This window comes from Perca fluviatilis, chromosome 7 (genome assembly GCF_010015445.1).
Source record: "Perca fluviatilis chromosome 7, GENO_Pfluv_1.0, whole genome shotgun sequence".
Taxonomy (NCBI): Eukaryota; Metazoa; Chordata; class Actinopteri; order Perciformes; family Percidae; genus Perca; species Perca fluviatilis.
In genome coordinates, this window is record NC_053118.1 from 29,654,752 (window position 1) to 29,675,960 (window position 21,209).

The 21,209-nt window shown below is 39.9% G+C and overlaps 1 protein-coding gene across 1 annotated transcript in view; it reads right to left on the bottom strand.

Annotated features, from left to right (window-relative positions):
- The window catches only part of mtmr11 (myotubularin related protein 11), a 37,003-nt gene that overhangs the window by 8,686 nt on the left and 7,108 nt on the right, over positions 1-21,209 (bottom strand). The window contains exons 2-12 of the mRNA XM_039806388.1: positions 18,486-18,555; positions 9,739-9,875; positions 9,464-9,533; positions 8,500-8,639; positions 7,898-7,982; positions 6,043-6,190; positions 5,515-5,602; positions 4,700-4,788; positions 3,905-4,032; positions 1,852-1,930; positions 1,114-1,184 (exon numbers count right to left, since the gene is read on the bottom strand). Coding sequence (XP_039662322.1) covers positions 1,114-1,184; positions 1,852-1,930; positions 3,905-4,032; positions 4,700-4,788; positions 5,515-5,602; positions 6,043-6,190; positions 7,898-7,982; positions 8,500-8,639; positions 9,464-9,533; positions 9,739-9,875; positions 18,486-18,555 — 1,105 coding nt within the window. The remainder of the gene's footprint in view (positions 1-1,113; positions 1,185-1,851; positions 1,931-3,904; positions 4,033-4,699; positions 4,789-5,514; positions 5,603-6,042; positions 6,191-7,897; positions 7,983-8,499; positions 8,640-9,463; positions 9,534-9,738; positions 9,876-18,485; positions 18,556-21,209) is intronic.

The window sequence follows — 21,209 nt, forward strand, 5'->3', positions numbered from 1 at the left end:
TCTCTGGGTGTTTATGAATGCACCACAGGCAGCCAGACCAGATGATTAGAAATCAACAACAGCCTACTGTTTGTAAAATGAGTCATAAAATGGAATCTAAGGAGCTCTACAAAATATTATTTATTAAAATAACCATCGTTTTGCCCCTGTTCCTTCACCGTCAGAAACACCTATAAGTGCTCCACGTTACTGTTCCTTGGTAGCCTCAGCAATTACAATGTCAGGAGCCAGAACAACAATAACGCAACAAATCAGTTGGCAATAACTTAAAGGAACCCCAGCCAGACACTCTGAGGTCACCCTCACTGCACGTTTGGGTCTACCTGGTGTGTCCAGTAGTGTTCCCCGTCACCTGATCCACCTCACTGCCAGGTGGTGATCAGTTGACACTTTTACTCCACAACAAACAACAGTCAGCACGTTCCTTTTCCCGACACACAGTCCTATAGCGGTGACCCTCTTGATCTAAGGGGTAAACTCCCACACAGCAACATTCAGACGGGGGCTTGGGAGTATCCCCACACCTGCTTGGTACCTCCAAGGCAACACCAGAAAAGGAATCCAGCCCCCAGAAGTTTGGTGCGTGAGCCAGTGCTGTGTGAAAAAATAAGCCAAGCTATATCTACAGTTGGTACCACTGCTACCTTCCACAGTTAGCTATGTCTCCATCCCCACCAAGAGGCGGCCCTTTTACATCCAAAGAGCCAGTTTTTGTAGCCAGGGGGCAGTTAATCAAGGCCCCTGTCTTCAAAAGTATACATTTTACATTTACTTTGTGTACAAAGGGTCTTAAGATAAACTTATGTCTTCAATAATATGTTTTTATTTAATGTCATCAATTATTTCCATGAGGTAGATGTCATATTTCGTATATGGAGTCTATACTGCCTTTCACAAGCAAACACAACAGTTGCAGCCAGGTGTTACCGTGTCTTTAGAAGCCTGTTGTTTGGAGGCCTATTGACAGTGTGCATGTAGGCTCAGTGGAGTGTGCTTGTCGCAGGTACATAGCTACTTCAGGGCAAGCCCTAATGTGGGATTAATGAGAGGGAGGCACCGTGAATAATGAATGGATTGACTAATATGAGCCGGGGTCCTGGTCACGTGACTCACCTTGCAGTGCTACAGTCAGGTGACCGCCGCGAAGCAGGCAGGCTACCTCTGAAGCTTTCCTCAGACAGGACCTGGAGACAGAGAGGCAGGTGGATAATATCAAACCAGATACATCTCATTACAGTTACAAACACAGTAATCACATCACAAACGTGTCTAAAAAATCTGGAACTACATGGAATAGAATAAACTATTTTTCATACCACTAATGTTATAATTTTGCTTTCACGTTTCCTTGAATTTTATTTTTTTTCAATTAGTAATTCTTTTTTGAAGATATACAAATGCATTAATACATTAATTCATTGATGTTACCATTGAGTAAAGCTGACTACAATTATTTTCTTTCTTGATTTATAAATCAGTAAATAAATATATCCACTGAACCGGTCTCAGTAAATATAAGGTAATACACATTGGAGCAACTTTTCGGAGTTTCCCCTTCAAGAATGATGCATTTAACAAACATACAGTAAATTGAACACATGTGAACAGAAAGCTGAAAGCGTGGCTGTATTTGAATATAAACCTGGTACTTTAATTAGCATCTTTTTACTTTTACAAACTTACAAAGTCCTAAGTTCAAGGATTTTAAATGCCCTTGATCACAACTCCAAACATTCCTTAGCCAGTTATCAGTCAGTCAGCACACGTTTAACAATAAAAAGCCATGGGTAGGAAGATAACATTTTATTATGGATGTCAAGATTTGCCAGACAGGCCAGTCAGAGCTGTTACCTGGTGTAATCTAGCCAGTGGGTGCTTTCCAGGGTAGATAACCATTTGTCATCAGGCACAGACACTGAGGTGGAGATATCTAGAAGCCAAAACAGTAAAAAGACAAAACACGTTCAGACATTACGAACGGTTTCAGTACGGAGGATCTCTGCATTTGACAAAGAAGTTGAATTGAATGTCTTAATTCCTTTTTTCTTGTTTATCAGGGGTTTACACAGTAATTAATCTTGAAAAACATTACAAAAAAAACATATAAATCAGTACATTTACAAAAATTAATACTGCAGTCTAGTTGTTACCGACTGAGCAGTATTCATTAGACATTAGACTGAAAAACCATTTCACACCAACAGAAAAGCTATCTCCTCAAAATAAATCATCCACATCTTGAATGGGACCCTAAACCCAAAATCCACATAATCTCTGGGAGATTAGCCTTTGATACAATCCCTAAAGTCCATTTTCATTTTCTGTCTAGTTGTTGTGAAGACTCAAAGCCCACTGCTAGTAAGCCGACCAAATACACCGGAGTGTCTGTTTTTACAGGACAATCCTCTCAGCTGTGAAGCACTCACCCACAAAAGACAAAACGCTAAGCTGACGAATGTGTGAACCGTGATAATCAGTGCCCTTTACGCATTGTACGTGTGTAAAAGAGTGGGAGTGTTTATGAGTGTGAGATAGGTCAACATTTGAGTTCCAGGGCCAATAGTTGTAGACGACCATGAGTTTTCTGTGTTTACTCAACCGTGGAATGTGCTGTGTGTGCCTCCATTATAAAAAAAACTAAAATAAAGACCATCTCGCTAAGCCTATATTGAGCTGCCACTGTATGAGTTTCAGAGCCAAACAAATCTGAAAAACAGTGATTTAATTATACAGTTTGAAATGTACAACAAAAATAAAGAACGTAGGAATTCTGCTCCGTAGGAATTTAAGGAGCCTCAGTGGTTTGGATAACAAATTGACTCTCCAAATAAATAAGTGACTTAAGTGAATAAATATTATCAAATACAATGACACCTGAATGGCAAAGCTCCTCCACCACTCAATACTTTTATTTAGCAAAACAATTCTAACAATAGAACCACTGGGTCTGTTCTGAGAGGGGACTGTGTAACCCCTTACAGGTCCAGCTCCTTTAGGCAATCATGCTTTTCTGTTTAGAGCCTCTAATAGGTGGAACACTCTACCAAATGAAACAAGAAACTGCACCACCTACCATAACTTCACGCAAAGTCTCAAGGCCTTGCTCTTGGAAAGTCAGACTTGTCAACATTTTTAATCTCCTGGTAGTTTTATATTATTGTCGTTATCACTGCTGACCTGCTGCTAACATGTTTGATGTTTCATGTCTTGCCCGGTGTCAAATATAGCCCGCACTGCATTTCTTGGGTATGTATGAAAAATTTACTTTTATTTTAACTATTTTACCTAAACTAATTAACCTGTGCTTTATTAACACCTCCCTCATGAGTGATGTAGCCTATTTCATCTTTTTATTACTGCTTGTTACTGATTTGCATGGTTGAACGGTGCAAGGAGATGTCTCAGGTCTGTGTTGCTTGGCTGTGTTTTGATGCATGCATGGCTTATTATACTGAATGGGGATACTGTTGATGTGTAACTGCGCTAATGTCTTGCTGCTTCCTGTAGCTCTGCATGGCTTACTGAGAGAGCTTATTTGCTGCTCTAGCTGTCTGTATGGTGTCTTGTTGACTTCTGTCTCTACAGTTTAAGCAGTACTAATGTCTTGCTGTTTCCTGTTACTCTGGTCTAAAATCATCTGGCCAAAGGACTACAGTTGAAAACACTGGCACATTTACAGAAATGTTAATTAATGTGTGTTGTCATTTATAAAATAAAGAATAAGAAATAAATAAGTTTTTTGTGTCAAAAACCCCTTAGACCACATCACTGACATGATAGAGGTTTTTGTTATAACAAGTGGAAGCTTAGCTTGTCACAATTCTATATATGGTTTAGTTTTTTTGGTGCTGTGTGTGAACACATATTTGCTCAGGGGTTGTGTGTATTCATGTCTTATCCCCACCTCCCAGACAGAGGGCGCGCAGGCGGCTGTGTGCCAGCTGGATATCTGCAGGTGAGGGTAGCTCCTCGCCCAGCTCCACCACCACGCACAGAGAGGAATGGCAACCAAACAGGATCATCTCCAGGTTTCTATAGAACAGCACATCCTGTTGTTAACACACTGCCACACTGCAACAAGCTACTTTGGAACTAAGTTGACTTTCAGTGGCTTTTTACTCATAGCGTCATAAACAGTGGATTTCCAAAGACTTGACAGCTTAATGTGAAATGCCTTTAAAAGTCTATAAGAACACATCATATTTCCCCCAGAAATGTTGTTTCAGTTGTAAAAATTGGAATTCAAGTTGAGTCTGCTATTCAGATTTCACGCTGTATTGTGTTGCTTTTAAACTGCAGTCTCAAGCTTCTTTAACAGCTTGCCATATTTACAGTAATTGTGGCCAGCTGCTGTTTAAGTGAAGACTATTTCAGCAGTTTGGTTTCCTGTGTTCAGATAACTATCAATAACAACACTGCATCTTCTCTACAGGATGACTCAAATAAACTGACGGAACTAATAAACTGCACGCAGACAACTCTGCTGGACTCTGAACAAAAAAGGGTTCTACAGGAGCTTTAAGACGTAACATCCCCCTAGTTTTTAGCTTACTGTAACCCATGCTTTGCTTTGTGATAGTTACAGACTGCAGTCAAGGCTACAGCTAAATCATCTTAAACCACATTCAAATGTTAATGCTTACACTGACAGATACAGGAGCTTAAATCCATTTGGAAAACATCAAACACACGTACACACCTAATGTCGTCTTTCTCGTGGTAGATGTTGTTCTGGAAGCTGGACATTCGCATTAGATCACTGCCTCGAGGGTGTCGCCAACACCAGCGCTGCAACACAAAACACAATTTCACCCTTTTTAATGACACGTTCTACATTGTAAAAGAAATCCCCCAAGGCACTCACTGCATCTGAGTTCATCTTGTAATTTGTCTCACAGTAATGTTAATAAGAAGGGAAAACATATCTAAAAGATGACTGATGAAGATCATTCTTTTACAATATATAATAAACACTTGGGAAGGCAAGAATTTCTACTTTTCTCAAGTTCCAAATTTAGCTTTAAAAGTTAGCACACCATCTTTGGCTGTACTTAAAATACCGGATGATCATGCACAACAACAAAACAAAACAAAACAAAACATGTATTTAAATCCCCCTTTCAATACCATGGATAGGGGTAGCCAGGCATGCCAAAACTTATTTATGAACTTCAATATTCAATGGAAAATAAAATGAAGTAGACAAACATTTTGTCCCCACTGGAGATAAAAACATAATTCAGCAGAGGCAGGGATATATAGACCAGAAAGGGGGGAAATCCCTTGCATCCCCCCCGGCAAATCATACCCTGATTAAAATAATATATAAAATCTGTAGAAAGTGTATACAAATACATTTTTTATTTTTTTATGAATAAAAAAGCTTTGAAAATAATATTTCATAGGACTGAGGCTGCTAACATGAATGATTAAACCACTCTTAAATGAGTGGCTTTAGGTAGTGATGGAGGTGAAGGTTAAATCAAAATGTTTCTCAATACTAAGTGCACTTACTGGGATGCGTCCTTCATTGAAGTGGGCGAAGCTTTTCTTCAGCTCAGTGTCTAAAACCTTCTGTGGAACCACGATGGACCTCGGCAGGCTGACCGAAAACAGAGAGAATACACAGTTTTATTGACAGAATATAAACGGTAGAGTGATGGCATGGATGAGATTTTTATGTTTTCAAAATGCCATCAACTTTGGCCTTTTTAAAACACATCAATTGAGCAAACTGAGTGGTCTGCTTTGTGTCTTTTATAGGAGTTTTGCCTTGGCTTTGCCTGACATTCTCAATTCCCTTCATGTTTTGCAAAACGGTGCTTCTCAGACATTCTCTGGTAAAGGACTTGCAAGCAGATGTATTCACACAGTCCAAAGAAAAGTGTTGCTGGTACAGTAGATAGCATTTCGTGTTTTTCAACACTCTTGGTTAGTAGAGAACACTGAGGAGAGGATATCTGGAAAAAAACTGACATACCATAGCATACCGCATTTAAACAAAGATGTGTTTGTTACTATACACCTAGGGTGTGATTTTACCTGGTGGACATCTCAAAGCGGTCGTTGACCGAGCTGACTCTCCAGCCAGTGGCCCCGCATCTCTCCAGCTCTTGCTCCCAGTCTGAGACAGACTCATACCAGTTCATGTGGGTGTTTCGGCGACGGTTGCTTAGAAACTGCTTCATTTCTGGAGGAAGAAAGTGATTTCAAACATCTTAATAATTCACAATATCTTGGTTACCAGAATGTTAACATGCTTTTGGTGTTGACATTTTCGGTGAGAAGACCAGGTAGAGTATGTGATGATATTGGGACTTTTTAATTTTATTTCATATTTTAAAGAATTATCCATTTTGGGAAATTTTCTAAAGAGACAAATCAGGGGCAGCAATTTTGCAAAATACAACAGTGAGCCCAGGTGTGGTATAAAGCTACTGCAGAGGACGGATTAGTAACTAATAGGGTATTAGTCTTGTGTATCATGAGTAGAGCGGATTAATTGTTGAGGTCATTTTTGTGAAATATTTCTGTTTCCAGGTGTGTGGAAAGTGATGTCGTCAACGCACTGACCACACCAGACACACCTGACCCCTGCGGCAGAGTTGAACTGTGGGTCATCTAGCGACTTGTTTCAGAGGGAGGGCTTGCATTATTTATCCAACACATGACAGTCATCCACAGCCTGGTCAGCCTGGTGTAGCTTTAACATAGCACAATGTAATGTACAGACGGGCTCTTATTACTCTATATGGTCGAGGTGAACAGCCAGCGGCTTGCTTACAAGAGGGCGTAATGGCTGAGAGTTTTCGTTTTGTTGGTGAGATGTCCTACTGAGTTGGACTCCGTCTCTCCGATTAATTTAATCTTTCCCAAATTGAGGCTTTCAATCACTGTCAAAAGCCCATGAAATGTTTAGTGAGCCTTGCCTTCAAACCACTCAGAGGTTTTCTCACATATGGGCATGGTTTCAGTGGTTTTCAAACGTTTCTAATTTTGCCAGCCAGAGAGGATGTGAGCTTTATCTTTTTCATTCCGGTCTACACAGAAACCATTAAGTTTCCTGTTTAATATTCTCTCCAGTCTTAAGAGGTGTGACACGTTCTGATGGTACGCCAAAAAGTTAAAATAGAATCAACAAACAACAACAAAACTCAAAAACAAAACTAGATGAAACTGAGTTGAAGTCATGTATAGATGACAAACAGTGTTTTTTGGGTACATTCTGTCCCTGGAGGGTGAAAAATCAAACTGAAAACAGACGTGATGAAGGCACAACAAGAGAAAACATGCAAGGCTTTAGGAAGGAAGTGCAGCAACTAACACATTCACGCTGCGCTTCAGATTTATGAGGGCATTTGCTTCTCACTCTGAGCTGTTATTTCTATGAATATTCATCACAGTGAAATATGCACAGAAAGAAATTAATTATTGAATACTTTACTGATAAATACTTTAAAATGTCGAAGCTCAATGATTTCATGTCATTAACATCCAAACAGACACATGGATAAGGCTATAGTGCCTGAAACATGTATTCATTTTCCACATATCTCTGATATATACCAATATTATTTGATCTAGGTCCGAAAAATATAACTGTCTACAATTTACAGGACATCTGTCGGTATATTAAGGCTGGTGTGAATGGGTTCAAACATACAGTAAACACCCTTTGGACTGAAGAGCATAACATTTATCGCCAGTCTCATACATACCAAAGCAAAATCATGAAAACCCAGCAATGATTGAGCTATATTGAAGCATCCCTTTATGTTCTTGGGGACTCAAGACAGCAGTAGGATGATAGACAGATCAATGAGGTATTGGACCAGTGCCAGGGAGGGAATGAATGGTTGTACAGTATACATGAGGGTGCATGCATTAAGCTACTCACCTACACTCCCAAGGGCAGCGTTCTGGAAAGATAAAACTGACCCGGGTTTAGGAGGCTGGTAGGTCTTGGCGATGGTGTAGGTTATCTGAGGAGGGGAAAACCAAAATGAGCCTATCAACATGACAAAGGTCATCAGCTTTCAACATCAATGCCCTGCAGAGTCAGATCATTGCTGTATGGTACAGATCAACTTCTCTACACAAAAGTGCTCTGAAATGACTAGTGAACAGTAGGACAGTGAACAGAGCCTTGAATCTAACTCAATTCACATGGACGCACGCACAGAAAAATGCAGTTGCACACAAATATTTACCACCCGTATTGGGCAAGTCTCTAGGAAATGAATTTGGAAATTCCTTATAAGAAGGCATAAAACGGTACACTGAAATTCACTCATTAGAAAGAGCAAAAAAGAAGACTACATAAAAAAACAAATCTATAAAAAGTGTTTTTAAAGGCTGAAAAACCACAATCAGTGGTTGTCTGCCAATTCCTGTTTTTAGGCTGTGCACTCATATGTTCAGAATTTAAGCCAGTATTAGTCCGGGTCATGCTTAAAATGAGATCACTAAAGTTCCTAAAATCAGGATATGGACGCACACCTCTATGACTTGTGCGTCAGGAGTGAGGCGGTCAAACAGGAAGCAGACGACTCGCAGATCTCTACAATAAAGCACCAGCTCCTCTGGTGTGAACTTGAGCGAGGAGTTTGGGGTCACCAGCTTGGTCCTGTTTGGGCCCACTGCAACATAGGAGGGGAAAAGGGGCTTAATTAGATATTAAACGGACAAATGGGTCAAGAGTCAAAGAACCCTCGAGTACAGGTTACCTATACTTACAGTATGTAGCTAAGATGTAATAGTGCTCCACTGGAATTTACTTTATAAGGGAGCCAAAAACCTGCACATTCTAACATGCAGTATCTGCTATTTAAATATCTGATTTTGCATGATAAAATTTAAATTATGATGTTTTGGAAGTGCTTTTATCACCTGAATTAGTATTATTATGAACACTTTGTTTAGCCTTTATGCCACTTTATAATCCTTAAGATTTTAATGAAATTAAACCCAATATTTGATACTATTTATGGTCAGTATATTTCTACAATGTCCAATATTTACATTCAGGAAACAACTCTCTAAATAGTAGTTGATGTAATTAGTAATGGCAGAGTCCACGTTTGCTGCGGTATTAAACATCACTCTCGGTTACCACAATATCCACAGGTGTTGCCAAATCAACCAAGACTGAAATCTTAACGCTAAACCCTTTTTAGATCCAAACCAATGTATTATATTATACAATCGTGGTTTAAACAAACGCAACGTGTCAGTTTCCTAATCTCTTCATTATAAGTAACATAAGGCTGATAGAGTGGTGCAACTGTTGTTGCTGTAGCATCAACCGTAGCACAGCAAAAAGTGATATACTGTAAGTACAGTATACCAGTCTGTGATTGGACACAAGCAGGCAGTGACACATTAAAGTAATATTTGTCAATAAATCTCCAGTCATTGCATGAACGAGTTTGTGAGTAAAAATTGGGCATAAGGTTGTACTTACCAACCACAACCTTCTCTATGGACGCCAAAGCCACATCATGATCTCCTAAAAGCACTGGGTCTGCATTGTCCTGCATCATGGATGTTATTTAAAGAAAATATACACATACTGTACCAAAAAAACTAATATTTTTGCTCCCGTCATCAGTTGTTCTTAATGTACTTTGCAATGTCATCCTTTAAACATCCATAAACAGCCAACAATAACACATTATTAAACCATATAAGAATATGAATGAGTATTTCAAATCATTACAGCTGTTAAGAGGGACTCACGTCAGCTTTGGGACTGTCCTGTGGAACGAAAGCCACTCTGAAGTGGGTACAGAAAAGGGTCCCAGAAACCCAACCTCTTCCTTCCCTGGCAGTCAACTTCTTCCTCACCATAACAGCTCGCTGAAGTACACACTCGCCTAGTGGGGACAAAGGGGAGAAGAGTTTACAGGATGGAATTTCTGTGTAAGTTAAAATTGCATAACTAAGTGTTGTATTTGGGGGGGGGGGGCTTTAAAGGGAAAATACATAACAGGAAGTGTAGCAACAGAGAAACAGCAGCATGGAAGTTCACTGAGTGAGCTACTGGGAGTGGGTGTAACAAACACCTTTAAACAAAAAGGTCAAGTTGTTGCTTATTGTTGCAAGTTCTGCGGCCACGGAGGAGCAGGAAGAACAAAAACGGCATCTTACGGATGACCGTAACTCTGTTCTGAATAACATTACACCAATTTGGTTTGCAGGTAAAAACTTGCAAATTTACATATGAGTGAAGTACCAAATTGCAGTATGAGTGAACATTCACACTGTAGTCATTTGTCTAAAGTACAGCTGGATATCAAAACTCCCAAAACGGTTAAATACTAATGTTTTCTCATGGCCACATGCACTAACATGCACACGCAAATAAATTTAAACTACAAATCGTTGTAGATATTAAATAAGGAACTGCATGTCGTAAGAAATAAAATTCAGTAGATCATTTATGAGAAATGTAATAATGTTCAATGGCCACTAATGATAAGGATAACTTCAGCATAAACAAAGACCAATGAAAGCACAGAAATACATTTTGTTTCCCTTCAGTTTTAATAATATTTGATATGTTAAAATATGTACGTAATGTGTGCAGGACTTTATTCATAATCTGCTGATCCTGTATGATGGATGGAAAGGAAGGTTGAAGAAGCATCTGAAATTCCAGGACAAAGCCTCCAAAAACAAACTTTTCACTCTTACACACAAACACAGATGTGCATAAACACTCTGAAAGAAAAAAAAAAAAAGGAAAACAGTTTCACTAAAACACACACACACACACACACACACACACACACACACACACACACACACACACACACACACACACACACACACAAGTGAGACAGCATATTTCTAACAGTCTCCCTCAGGAATACAAAGCCTTTGCCAGCTAGACTGTGGGTTTCCATGGCAACAGAGTCCAGGATAGGGTAGACGTGGAGAAAATGGCCTTTTTGTCCACGACAAGGAGCATTTTGCCAGACATATGGGGAGGCAAATGTTTTCATATTCGCTCGAAAGACCATGAAAAAGACGAGGATTCCTCGAAACAAAAAAAACATTCTTAGGGAACACACAATTCCTCCACTGCACATGTGGAAGAACTAGGAAGGCCCTCCAACTGAAAATGACAGTAGCAGTTGGTTCCGAGCCCAGTCTCTGCTACTCCTTGCTCTTAGCTTAAATAGTGTTTTGGGGGATACCAAGGCACAAACAGGAAACAGACATTTTTAGGGCGGAAGAGGAGCCTTTACTTCCAACACCATAATTTACTGATTGCACAAGAGGAGTTTAAATCCTAGGGTGTGCTCTATGATTAGGCTTATGCCCTTCAACCTCCAAAACCACGCCAGAAAACCCTAGACTGGACATATCAATTAAGCCCGACCACACATGATTTAGCAACAGAGGTTTAAAATGCTTAGTATTACAGTGAACACAAGTGAACCCTTGTTGAGAGCTTGTCTTTCAAAAAGGACAATCAAACTGTGGCTTTCCGTGCCTCATTTTAATGTCTCCCCAGGGTGCAACAGAGCCGAAAACATTCCTGTAGCCTGAAGATTTGAGAGAACGCCGAGCTTCTGGGCCTATTTGCACTCTTTGGTGAGGTTTAAAAAGTTTGTGTTAGCAGGTGGTTCAGCCCCAAATGAGTCAGCTGTACAAGTGAAGTGTTTTACGAGAAGGTTGTCCTTTAATCAAATAAATCTTCTATGTGCTCCGGGAGAGGGGATGGTTTTTTTTTTTTTTGTGGTTTTTTTTTTTTTTTTTAAAAAAAACAACCCCCCCCTCCCCCCCTCTTCCCCCCCTTCCGCGTGTGCCCCCCTCCGCTGGGTTCCCCCCCCCCCCCCCGCGCGCCCGGGTTCCTGGAATGTTGCGATCCGTACTATTAGCGCCCTTTGCTGCACGTCTCTTTCTCTCTCCCCTTTCATGTCTAAAAAACAATCAAATAACAAATAAAGGCCTAAAAATGCCAAAACAATAATCTTTAAACAATGAATAAAGCCCAACTATGTAATCTTTTACATTACAAGTCCGTGTCCTGTCGGTGACCCTGTGTCACTGATGTTTGTGACATTTTAGGATATTTATTTGGTAGACGGCTTTTGCTGTGGGTGTGGCACACAGTTGAGTTACAGCTATTAAGTAGAAACAATGGTAAGCAATAAGACACGGAAGAACAGTTGAACATGCCATACAGCAGAGTTCAGACTCCCTGTGTTTGCTGTAGATTCTTCAGTGCCAATGGCAGCTTTACAAATTGCAGTTACATCCACCTCTGACAGCATTATACAGCTCGCCAAAATAAAATGTTGGGTTGGAGTGTTGACCAACTGTGGAGCAGAAGGGGCTAAACTAACGAGAGATGTTGTGCCTCAAGCAAACAGCAGCATTACATAGTTTTATTACACTGAAACCCAGCAGTTACTGGTATTTCTTATCTGTACTTGAATAGGGGTCTCACATGCCACCACAATTTGGGATTTGGCTGTCAAGATAGTAGAGGAAATCAGTTCAATTAGAAAACTGAAAAAGTGTTTTACTAGACGTTTTCAGGAGGCTATTTAAAGGATGTGTGCTCCTCTTAAGACCAAGTCTAGTTGTTGTTTTAAATACACACAATTTATGCGATGCCTTACATGCTGTTGGTCACTGACTTGGATATGAGGAGAGAGCGACTTGAAGAATCGGCCTGAGAAAATACAGCTGAGAGAGATCTGAACCACATGCTCTCTCAGTCTCGGTTTTATTTGTTTTCATCCACATGTTACTTATTTTCAGCTTGGACGCATGCAGAGCGAAAAGGTTTCTGCCCTCCTCAACTCCCTTGGAGGACGAGTAAAGACCAGGAATAGGTTATGTTGGGTTAAATGTAGGCATACAGTTGTTTTGACAAACTATCAGCTGATGAGGATATTTTCGGAGAAAAGTCCTGCCTGGAGTCTACTCTATAATTTTACACAGCACAAAATGTCCAGAAGACTGCTGACAAACTATAATACAGACAGTTCAAAACCACCATCCTTCATGTGATGCAACGTCCACAAACAGTCACTGTGAAAATGATGACCAAGTTAGGTTAGCTTGTCATGTAATACAACAAAAGTAAAACATGTCCAATTTTTCACTTCACTTTCCCGTCATATGTAGCTTAACATATAATAACAACATATATAATATAATAAGGGTGTTTATTGTGTAAATAGGTTTGTTTTATTACTATTATAATAACTAATTCCATTTATTCTATTTATTATATAATATTTTTTTCCTATGCTTACTTAATGTGTATTTGTGTTATTCTGATGTGTGTACATTTTTTTCTTTTGAGCTGCTGTAGCACAGGAATTTCCCCAGTGTGGGATTAATAAAGTCTCTTATCTTATCTTAACTGTAAATGATAGCCAGTTGACAGAACAGATGTATATATGAAAATTGAAAACAATGTTAAACTGTTTCTCTCCAGACATATTGATTATCATAAATACAAATTCCCAAAACATCTTGTTGTTGTTGTTTTTTATATCTCTTTTGCCCTGTCATGGACAATAAACTGGAAAACAGCTATTTAAAGTCACACAAATAAAAAGAATGTAATACCTTTTCCAATATCAAGATCAAAACCCAAGTATACAAATATCGATGATCTGGTCTCTTGTCCATCAATCAACGAGGCATATAGCTGAATGACAGCCTTTTAATCCCACAGTAACATAAGACTGTGGAGAAAGGGGACTGTTAAATTGCTCTGAAGGGGGTGCTGGACTCTTGGCATTGTGTGTGAATGGACAGTATACCCCCTCCCCTACTCACAGCATTGAAAAGGTACATGATCTACCTATGGCTGTCCTGACCCGTTTGCCCTCCCGCAGGCCGGCTCGGTTTCCGCGGTCCTGTGTCCCGGTGTCACATGAGAACACTGTAGACACTGAGCACTGCCCGTAACTAATGGGAGAACGGGACAACTTCTGCAAACATATTTCTGATTTTGTGATTCCTATGGTTGTTCTCAGCTTGTCAGTGGATCGAGCCTGAGACAGGCACTTTTTTTTTAGCACAGCCTAAAGTTACCCTACGATGCAACAACAGCACCACTGGGTTATTGATATGAAAATACAGTTTTATGGGTTGACAAGTTATCCATCCTTGTGCAGAGTGTGTGCATGTGTGTGTTTGAGAGAGAGAAAGAGAGAAGGTCCACAAGTGCAATGTGAGCCCTTTCACTCGGTGGGGTAACACTGACTCGCGACTCCTTTGTGTCTGAAAGTGAACTTGTTCTCACAAATTGTCTCAACACTTACTCTGCAGAGCGTCCACAGAGCCAAAGGATAGATTTCCCTGCCTGAAGTCTGAATCGGTAAAAAAAAAAAAAGAAATGTCCAAAATAAAATGCAATGCTACATTCAAAGCAGACTAATAGTATATAATTTTAGCTCACAGAGGCGCTCAACGGAGAAAGAGAAGAAAACTAGAAAATGCATGGGAATGCTGAATAGCTGAATTGCTAAAGCTAAATTGGGTGAATAGCTTAAAAACAATTTAAGAAGTGAAAATAGTTGAAAAAGTGGAAATCGTTCTACAATCGGGAGTGAGAGAGAGGAAGGGAGCGAGAGAGAGAGAGAATGAGTGATAGAGAGAGAGAGAGATTGAGGAGGGAGGGAGGTAGAGAGGGAGTGAGGGAGACAGAGAAAAGAGAAAGAAGGGAGGGAGGGATAGAGAAAGAGAGGGAGGGAGGGAGGGAGACAGGAGGGAGGGATACAGACAGAGGGAGGGAGACAGAGAAGTAGGGCGGGAGACAGCGAGAGACAGAGAAGGAGAGAGGAGGAGGGAGAAAAAAGCAAAAACGGAGGGACAGAGACAGAGAAGGAGGGAGGGAGGGAGACACAGACAGATAAGGAGGGAGACAGACAGACAGACAGACAGAAGTGGAACGCAAAGGATCTAGACTAATGTTCATAGTCTAGTTAGTTGAATCCTATAGCAAGCCTGGAGTATTCAAGTGGACTGTCTGTGAAAGGGTTGTCATGGCAACTAAGTGCCTGTGACCGTGTTTATAAACATCCTTTGATGTCTGTGATGAGATCTCTTTCATCGGTTAACCTGGTCTTAATATGTCTCCTGTAGCACACTGCAGCAATCCAGACACTGAGAGCAAGCTCTCAAATAAAGGCTCAGACTGCAAAAAACGATAACTGCTATCAGTCAAATGACGTCATCATGAGCACCACAAGGCCTTTGTGAACGTATCGGTATAAAATTTATATGGATAAACATAAAAATGTGGGCACATCAGCAATTTTAAAAAAGTGGTTCGTTCAGCATTTTGCTTGGAAATGTGAAGAATGTTATACAGGAGAGTGAATGGAAGATTCTGTGGAACTCTTGTCATTTGGAAGCTCAACCAGCCAAAAGTAAAAGGTGTAAGCAGATTGCCTGAAACTAGACAAAAATACCTACGTTTTGATGTATAAATTGTGTATGACAAGTAGATATTGTGGGCGTGAGAGCAATTTATAGAGAAGGGACAAAGATAATTTTTTCGAAGCTTCACACTCTAGATGATGACATCATCACTCTAAGCAGCCCAATACACACTCATTAGAAACGCAGAAAATCCTGAAATGATCACTAAACTGTGGTGGCAAATTTTATTTTAACCATTTGTTTAATGATATTAACCATTGGTTTAATGATTGTTTTATAACGCCACAAGATTTAGCTTCTTCATGTGTAGATTCAAAAGGCTCCAAGTGAAATAGTTGGCAACCGTGAACTATAGCCCAGTAGAATTATTTAGTTTTACTAGTTTGAACCTTCTCACATTGTTGACTTTTTAGCAGACGAGCCACAAACCCTCCTGAGATAAACTGTTGTTTAGGCTAATGAAAAGAACAGGAGCACAGGGGAAGGTGAGACAATGGTGTGACTGTTAATGATGTCTCTCTTCAACTATGGCCAGGCTAAAAGATACATTTAGAGGGGTGGCTTAATGGAGTTTCTTCACTATATGATGTTTGGATGTTTATACTTTAGGTTAGAAAGACATTTTCAGTTGTGCTGCGTGTACCTTTGAAACTGTGTTTTTCTCCATTTGCAAATGTAAATAAATACTCAAAGACCAAACTTTGGTTTAATTCTCAAACGGTCATTATTCGTTTTCATTTGATCATTGATATTTCTAAACGCTGCTGCTTCAAGGAAAACTTCCACCACAAAACTTAAACAGCTTTTTCACAAAAACTGTAAAAGATATCAAACTGAAAAGATATAGCCGGATAGCTGAATATTTTGTGAACATTTTAAAGTTTGTTTGGCGTCTGTAGGTGAAAGTATGAAGGAGCTGAAAATATTGGGAGCGGAAGAGGATTTGAAGGATTTGAAGCTTGCTCTCATTGACTTTGATGTTAAAATAAAATGCTTAAAAGCTTAATATTTAAAAAAGTATAAATAGTAGAAAAAAAATTGAAGAAGTCCCATCATTAGCTGAAAGAGGAACATTTTAAAAGTTGAATGGTTTTAATAGCTGAAAGTATGCAGAAGTTACACAGAGCCAAAAAACGTACGGAATAAAAAAAATGGCCGAAAGGAATAACAATAGTTGGAATGCTGCTGAATCAGCATTCCCACTAAAAACCTAACAGTGCTGCCAATGCACAGGTTTCTTCTTCATTCTCTTAATATAATACTATATACTATACTATAATAATAATTTTATGGACAACTGTGTTTCTAATCTGCCTGGAATGGAGGTGGAGAAAGGTAAGAAAGACAGAAGTAAGGGAACAGTAGGATGGTGTTGGAGATGGAGATAAAGTTGAAAGCCAGCAGGGGGAAAAGTACGGTAGTCGAAATTTCACAGGGAAATGTTAAACGCTAAGTATACTCTCTGTGTGCTGTCAAGGACCAGCCGAGTCTGGAAAGTATTTGATGAAAACACACTGCTGGAAAACCAATTAGGCTGACTCAGTGAATGAAAATAAGGAAGGAAGTGTGTGTGTTTGTGAAAAATATGTGTGCATGCATGAATGTGTGTAGTCACAAGTTCCTATCATAACATAACCATAACCATAACCTACTATAAAATTTAAAATACGTGACAAAAAGATATCAGTTATCGGGTGGCAGGCTGAGACTGAAACACCAAGGAAGCATCTTGCCACCTCATAAACTCTCCTCACACCCTTACTAACACTTAAGGCTGATTTATACTTCTGCGTAAAATCTACGCCGTTGCTACGCACGTAGGTACGTGAAGACACAAACCTACGCCAGACCCTACGCCGTAGCCTGACGCGCACCTCTCAAAAAATTTAACTACATGTCGCGGCGACGCACGTCGCTCGGCCCTGGCTTGGTAGCGTCGCATTTCCCCCCCCGACTCATTTCCTGGTTCTCCTCCTCCATAAACAACATGAAATCAAGGAGAGGGTTAACTTTTCCTGCTAAAGATTTCCCACCGTGGTCAGAAAGAACAAGGGAGTTTTTCTCACTATGACTCTAGAGTCAGTACTCGCTCCGAAGCTAATCGCCGTCACTCTCTCACTCCTCCCTCGTTCTACCACACACTCCCCCCATACAAGTATAAACATCAGGCCACTTACGTGGGCTACAGCGAAAGCTCTGCGTGGAGCCTCCGCAGAACCATAAAACAGCCTTTAACCTACTCTGGTGAAGAGTGTTGTGACTAACTGCTGATACAGTATGCAGCGTTAAAGAGTAGCCTGTCTCAGATCTGCTGCCATTCTTATGAAAAGCTCATGCAGGCTGTTGCTGACACAAGAATATGAGCAGGGTAGGACTGGGAAATGATTTAGATTTTCTGGGATGTCTGCACCATCCAGCAGATTAGCCCATGGGTTAAGAGGGTCGACCTCTGGCTAAAACTAGCTGGCTAGACATTTGCTGCCGATTATAAATTTCCTTGTGTTGACATCTGAGCACATTTCATTACACAATAAAGCATTTTTGCTACACAACTGTTCATTGAGGCTCCCAGTCCACTTTTGTGTTTTCAGATTAGCTTTGCAACAGTAGATGTTTTCCCACCTCAAAGGCAAAACACCTGCTGTGACATTCCCGGTCCGGGTGTGGCTACAAGTGCAATATTTCAAACCACAGCGAACAATGAATGCAGCAGCAGTTTTTCTGCCTCAGTGTTGAGTGTTGATATCTGGAGCAGCACGGTCGTTGTCAACTGAAGTTTGTGCTTTGAGCTAGGTGTTGTATTATTTAGTACCTTTAAAAATGTATTGTGGCAGACTGGCTGCGATGTTCATCTGCAACCTGTTTATTGTTACAGTAGCTTGAATCATGCTTCATTTATTTGGTTAAGACGTGTGGATTTGTCAAACATGATGGAAGGTGTGGGGATTTGTCGAAATAAAAAAGATGTTTTGGAAGTAAGAACCAAACTGATGTATTGATCAAAGTAATAACTAAGCAAACGTACATATTTTTACATACATTAGCTCATAAAAGCACATCTCTACCTGGTAGGCAGCGTAGCCCAAACACATCTCGACTCCTTGCGTTCACCCCACTCTGACTCAGCATCCTCTCCTGGAAGAGAAACAGAGCAGACATTAGTATGATTTAATCCTTCTTCTTTCCAAAGTAAACCTCTTTATTTTACATATCACTGTAACAGAGAGGAGGTGCCCTGTGTTTAAAGGTAATAGTTTGACATTTCGGGAGCTTGCTTATTCGCTTTCTTGCCATGAGCTAGATGAGAATATCAGGCTTTATGCTAAGCTAACTGGCAGTAGCCTTTAATATAACAGACATAAAGTGGTACCGATCTTCTCATCCAAATCCTCACAAGGAACCAAATAAGCCTAAGTCAAGTGACCTTTAAATAAAAGCGACATAATTGAATAATTGTATGTTGACAGCATGCTAAATTACACCTCACAATAACCTAAATACCCTGAATGGTTAGGAAAGCAGTGTTCATTTGAAAGGAATAATGTTATATATTTCTAAACAATGCCCACAGACTCTGAAAAAGTCAAGAAATAGACTAAACAGATCACACTAAACACAAGGACAGAGCCTTATGTCACCTTGGGTCTTGTTGATTATATTTAAAGTGCTCATATTATGGTCATCTCAGTTGTATAGAGGTTGTACCAGAATAGGTTTACATGGTTTAATTTTCAAAAAACACCATATTTTTGTTGTACTGCACGTTGCTGCAGCTCCTCTTTTCACCCTGTGTGTTGAGCCTTCTGTTTTAGCTACAGAGTGAGGCATCACACTTCTGTTCCATCTTTGCTGGGAGTCGCACATGCGCAGTAGCTAGGTAAGGACTACAAGCCAGTCAGAAGCAGAGTATGAGGGCGTGCCACGCTAGCAGCTAGGCGAGCATTATAACGTGTGTTACAAAGTGACGGAAGTAAAGGCTGGACTACAATAGAGCTGTTTGGAGCAGTTTGTGAACAGTGTTTTCTCTGGAAGATGGTAAGTCCCTTTGGGGTGGACTTTGGGCTTTTTCACTTTGCAAACCTATAAAGTGCACAAAAAAAATATATAACACAATAAAGGAAAGGGACAAAGCCTAAAAGCATAATATGAGCACTTTAAGTTGTGGCTCCGCCTGCTTCTCTCATCAAAGTCTGGCTTGTCTCAATAGACTCATTTTCATAGACAAAGAAACCGCACAATGCTCCATGATTCTTAGTTTCCATTTTGCTGTTTGTTCCTGCTTTCTCTATAATAGTCACGAAGTCTCACGCACTTAAGTCTGTTCTACAAGCAAGAATCCATCCCCACAGAGCAACAGAGGCTTCAATATTCAGGCTGTGAGCTCAATAGCACATATGCTTCCACTTAACTTTGCCACTAGCCCCCCTTGTGAAGGCCATTTACGTTTATCGGCTTCAAATCCCATAATACGCCAAGGTCTGCAATGTCAGAGGACGCTGTGATTATACAGGTGGTGAACAAGCTTTATAGTAGTACAGAAATAGAGTTAGAGTTAAGGCCCTGAGTTGACCTCAAAGAAAACTATACATTGTGGAGCCCCAAAATGGCTCTCTCAGCAATTCTGTTCTGAGTTTTTCCCAACAATGAAACTATTAATCCTCGTTTCATTTACAGCCCCAGCTCTATCACAAAACACCGGGATTTCTTTGAGTCAGCTCGGAACAATAACAATGAATCTACTCAGTCGCCAATGTTATGTTAACAATTCTGCAGTGTGGTGGATTCTGTGTTAGCAGCCTGCTCATGAAAACCTGAGACTCTAAGCTTGTGGCCCCACATAAAAACAATGAATAAAGAGGACCTTTGCTCCTTGAAAAGGTAGTAAAATCACACTTATTCGCAGCTGGTTGTTTTCTATGTATGGGAGATTGTTTTATTAAAAACATAAACACACTGATGCTGCAGTTTGCTACTGGTGGTATCTTCATGCCATCTTTAAGTTTTTAGTTAATAGGTTTTTTATATATATACACCGGTAATGGTATATACAAAACCAATATTTTAATACATATACTGCAAACTTTCAATTAACCATTTCTTTTCTACATTTAAAAAATTAAATAAAATGTAGAATACTTTGTAAACTGCAAAAAAAGAAAGAAAGAAAACCTTCCTTATTTGCTAATTAATTAAACTAGGGCTAAGTGAGCCATGATCGTGATAAAAACAAAGAACGGTTTTAATCAATCCACATAATATGAGCACTAATTAACTGACAAAAGTTAGCTCTGTTGCAATATCTTGCTATAAAATGGTTCTGCCAACTCCAACAGCTTCTATAAAACTACAAGTATTATATAGTATATGGAGCGCTCCCTGAAATATATGTCAAATATGGTTATAGTTCCAACAATTCTAATGACCAAGTTAAAAGGCTGAAAGCTCCATAGCAAAAACCGCTGGAGAAAATAAAAGCCTTTTTTGATTGTACAGCAGGGCACAATTTTTTTTTTTTACAAGACTTAGTTTCTGCTTGCCAGAGCATTGTTCATTTCTCTTCCATCTGGCTTTCACATGTTTTATGCTTTCCCTCAGTCTCTCCATCAACACCCACAGCAAACCCACAGCTGAATTCCTGATCCCCTTTTAAGAACATCAGAGGCTATTCAGATCCTGTTTCGTTATTCCTTTCAAAAAAATCTATTGTCTTAGATCTGTCCTCTGACAGTTGTCAAGACTCAGGGTCTTGTGAGGCAAGTGAATTCACTAGATAACACTGCAACACACAA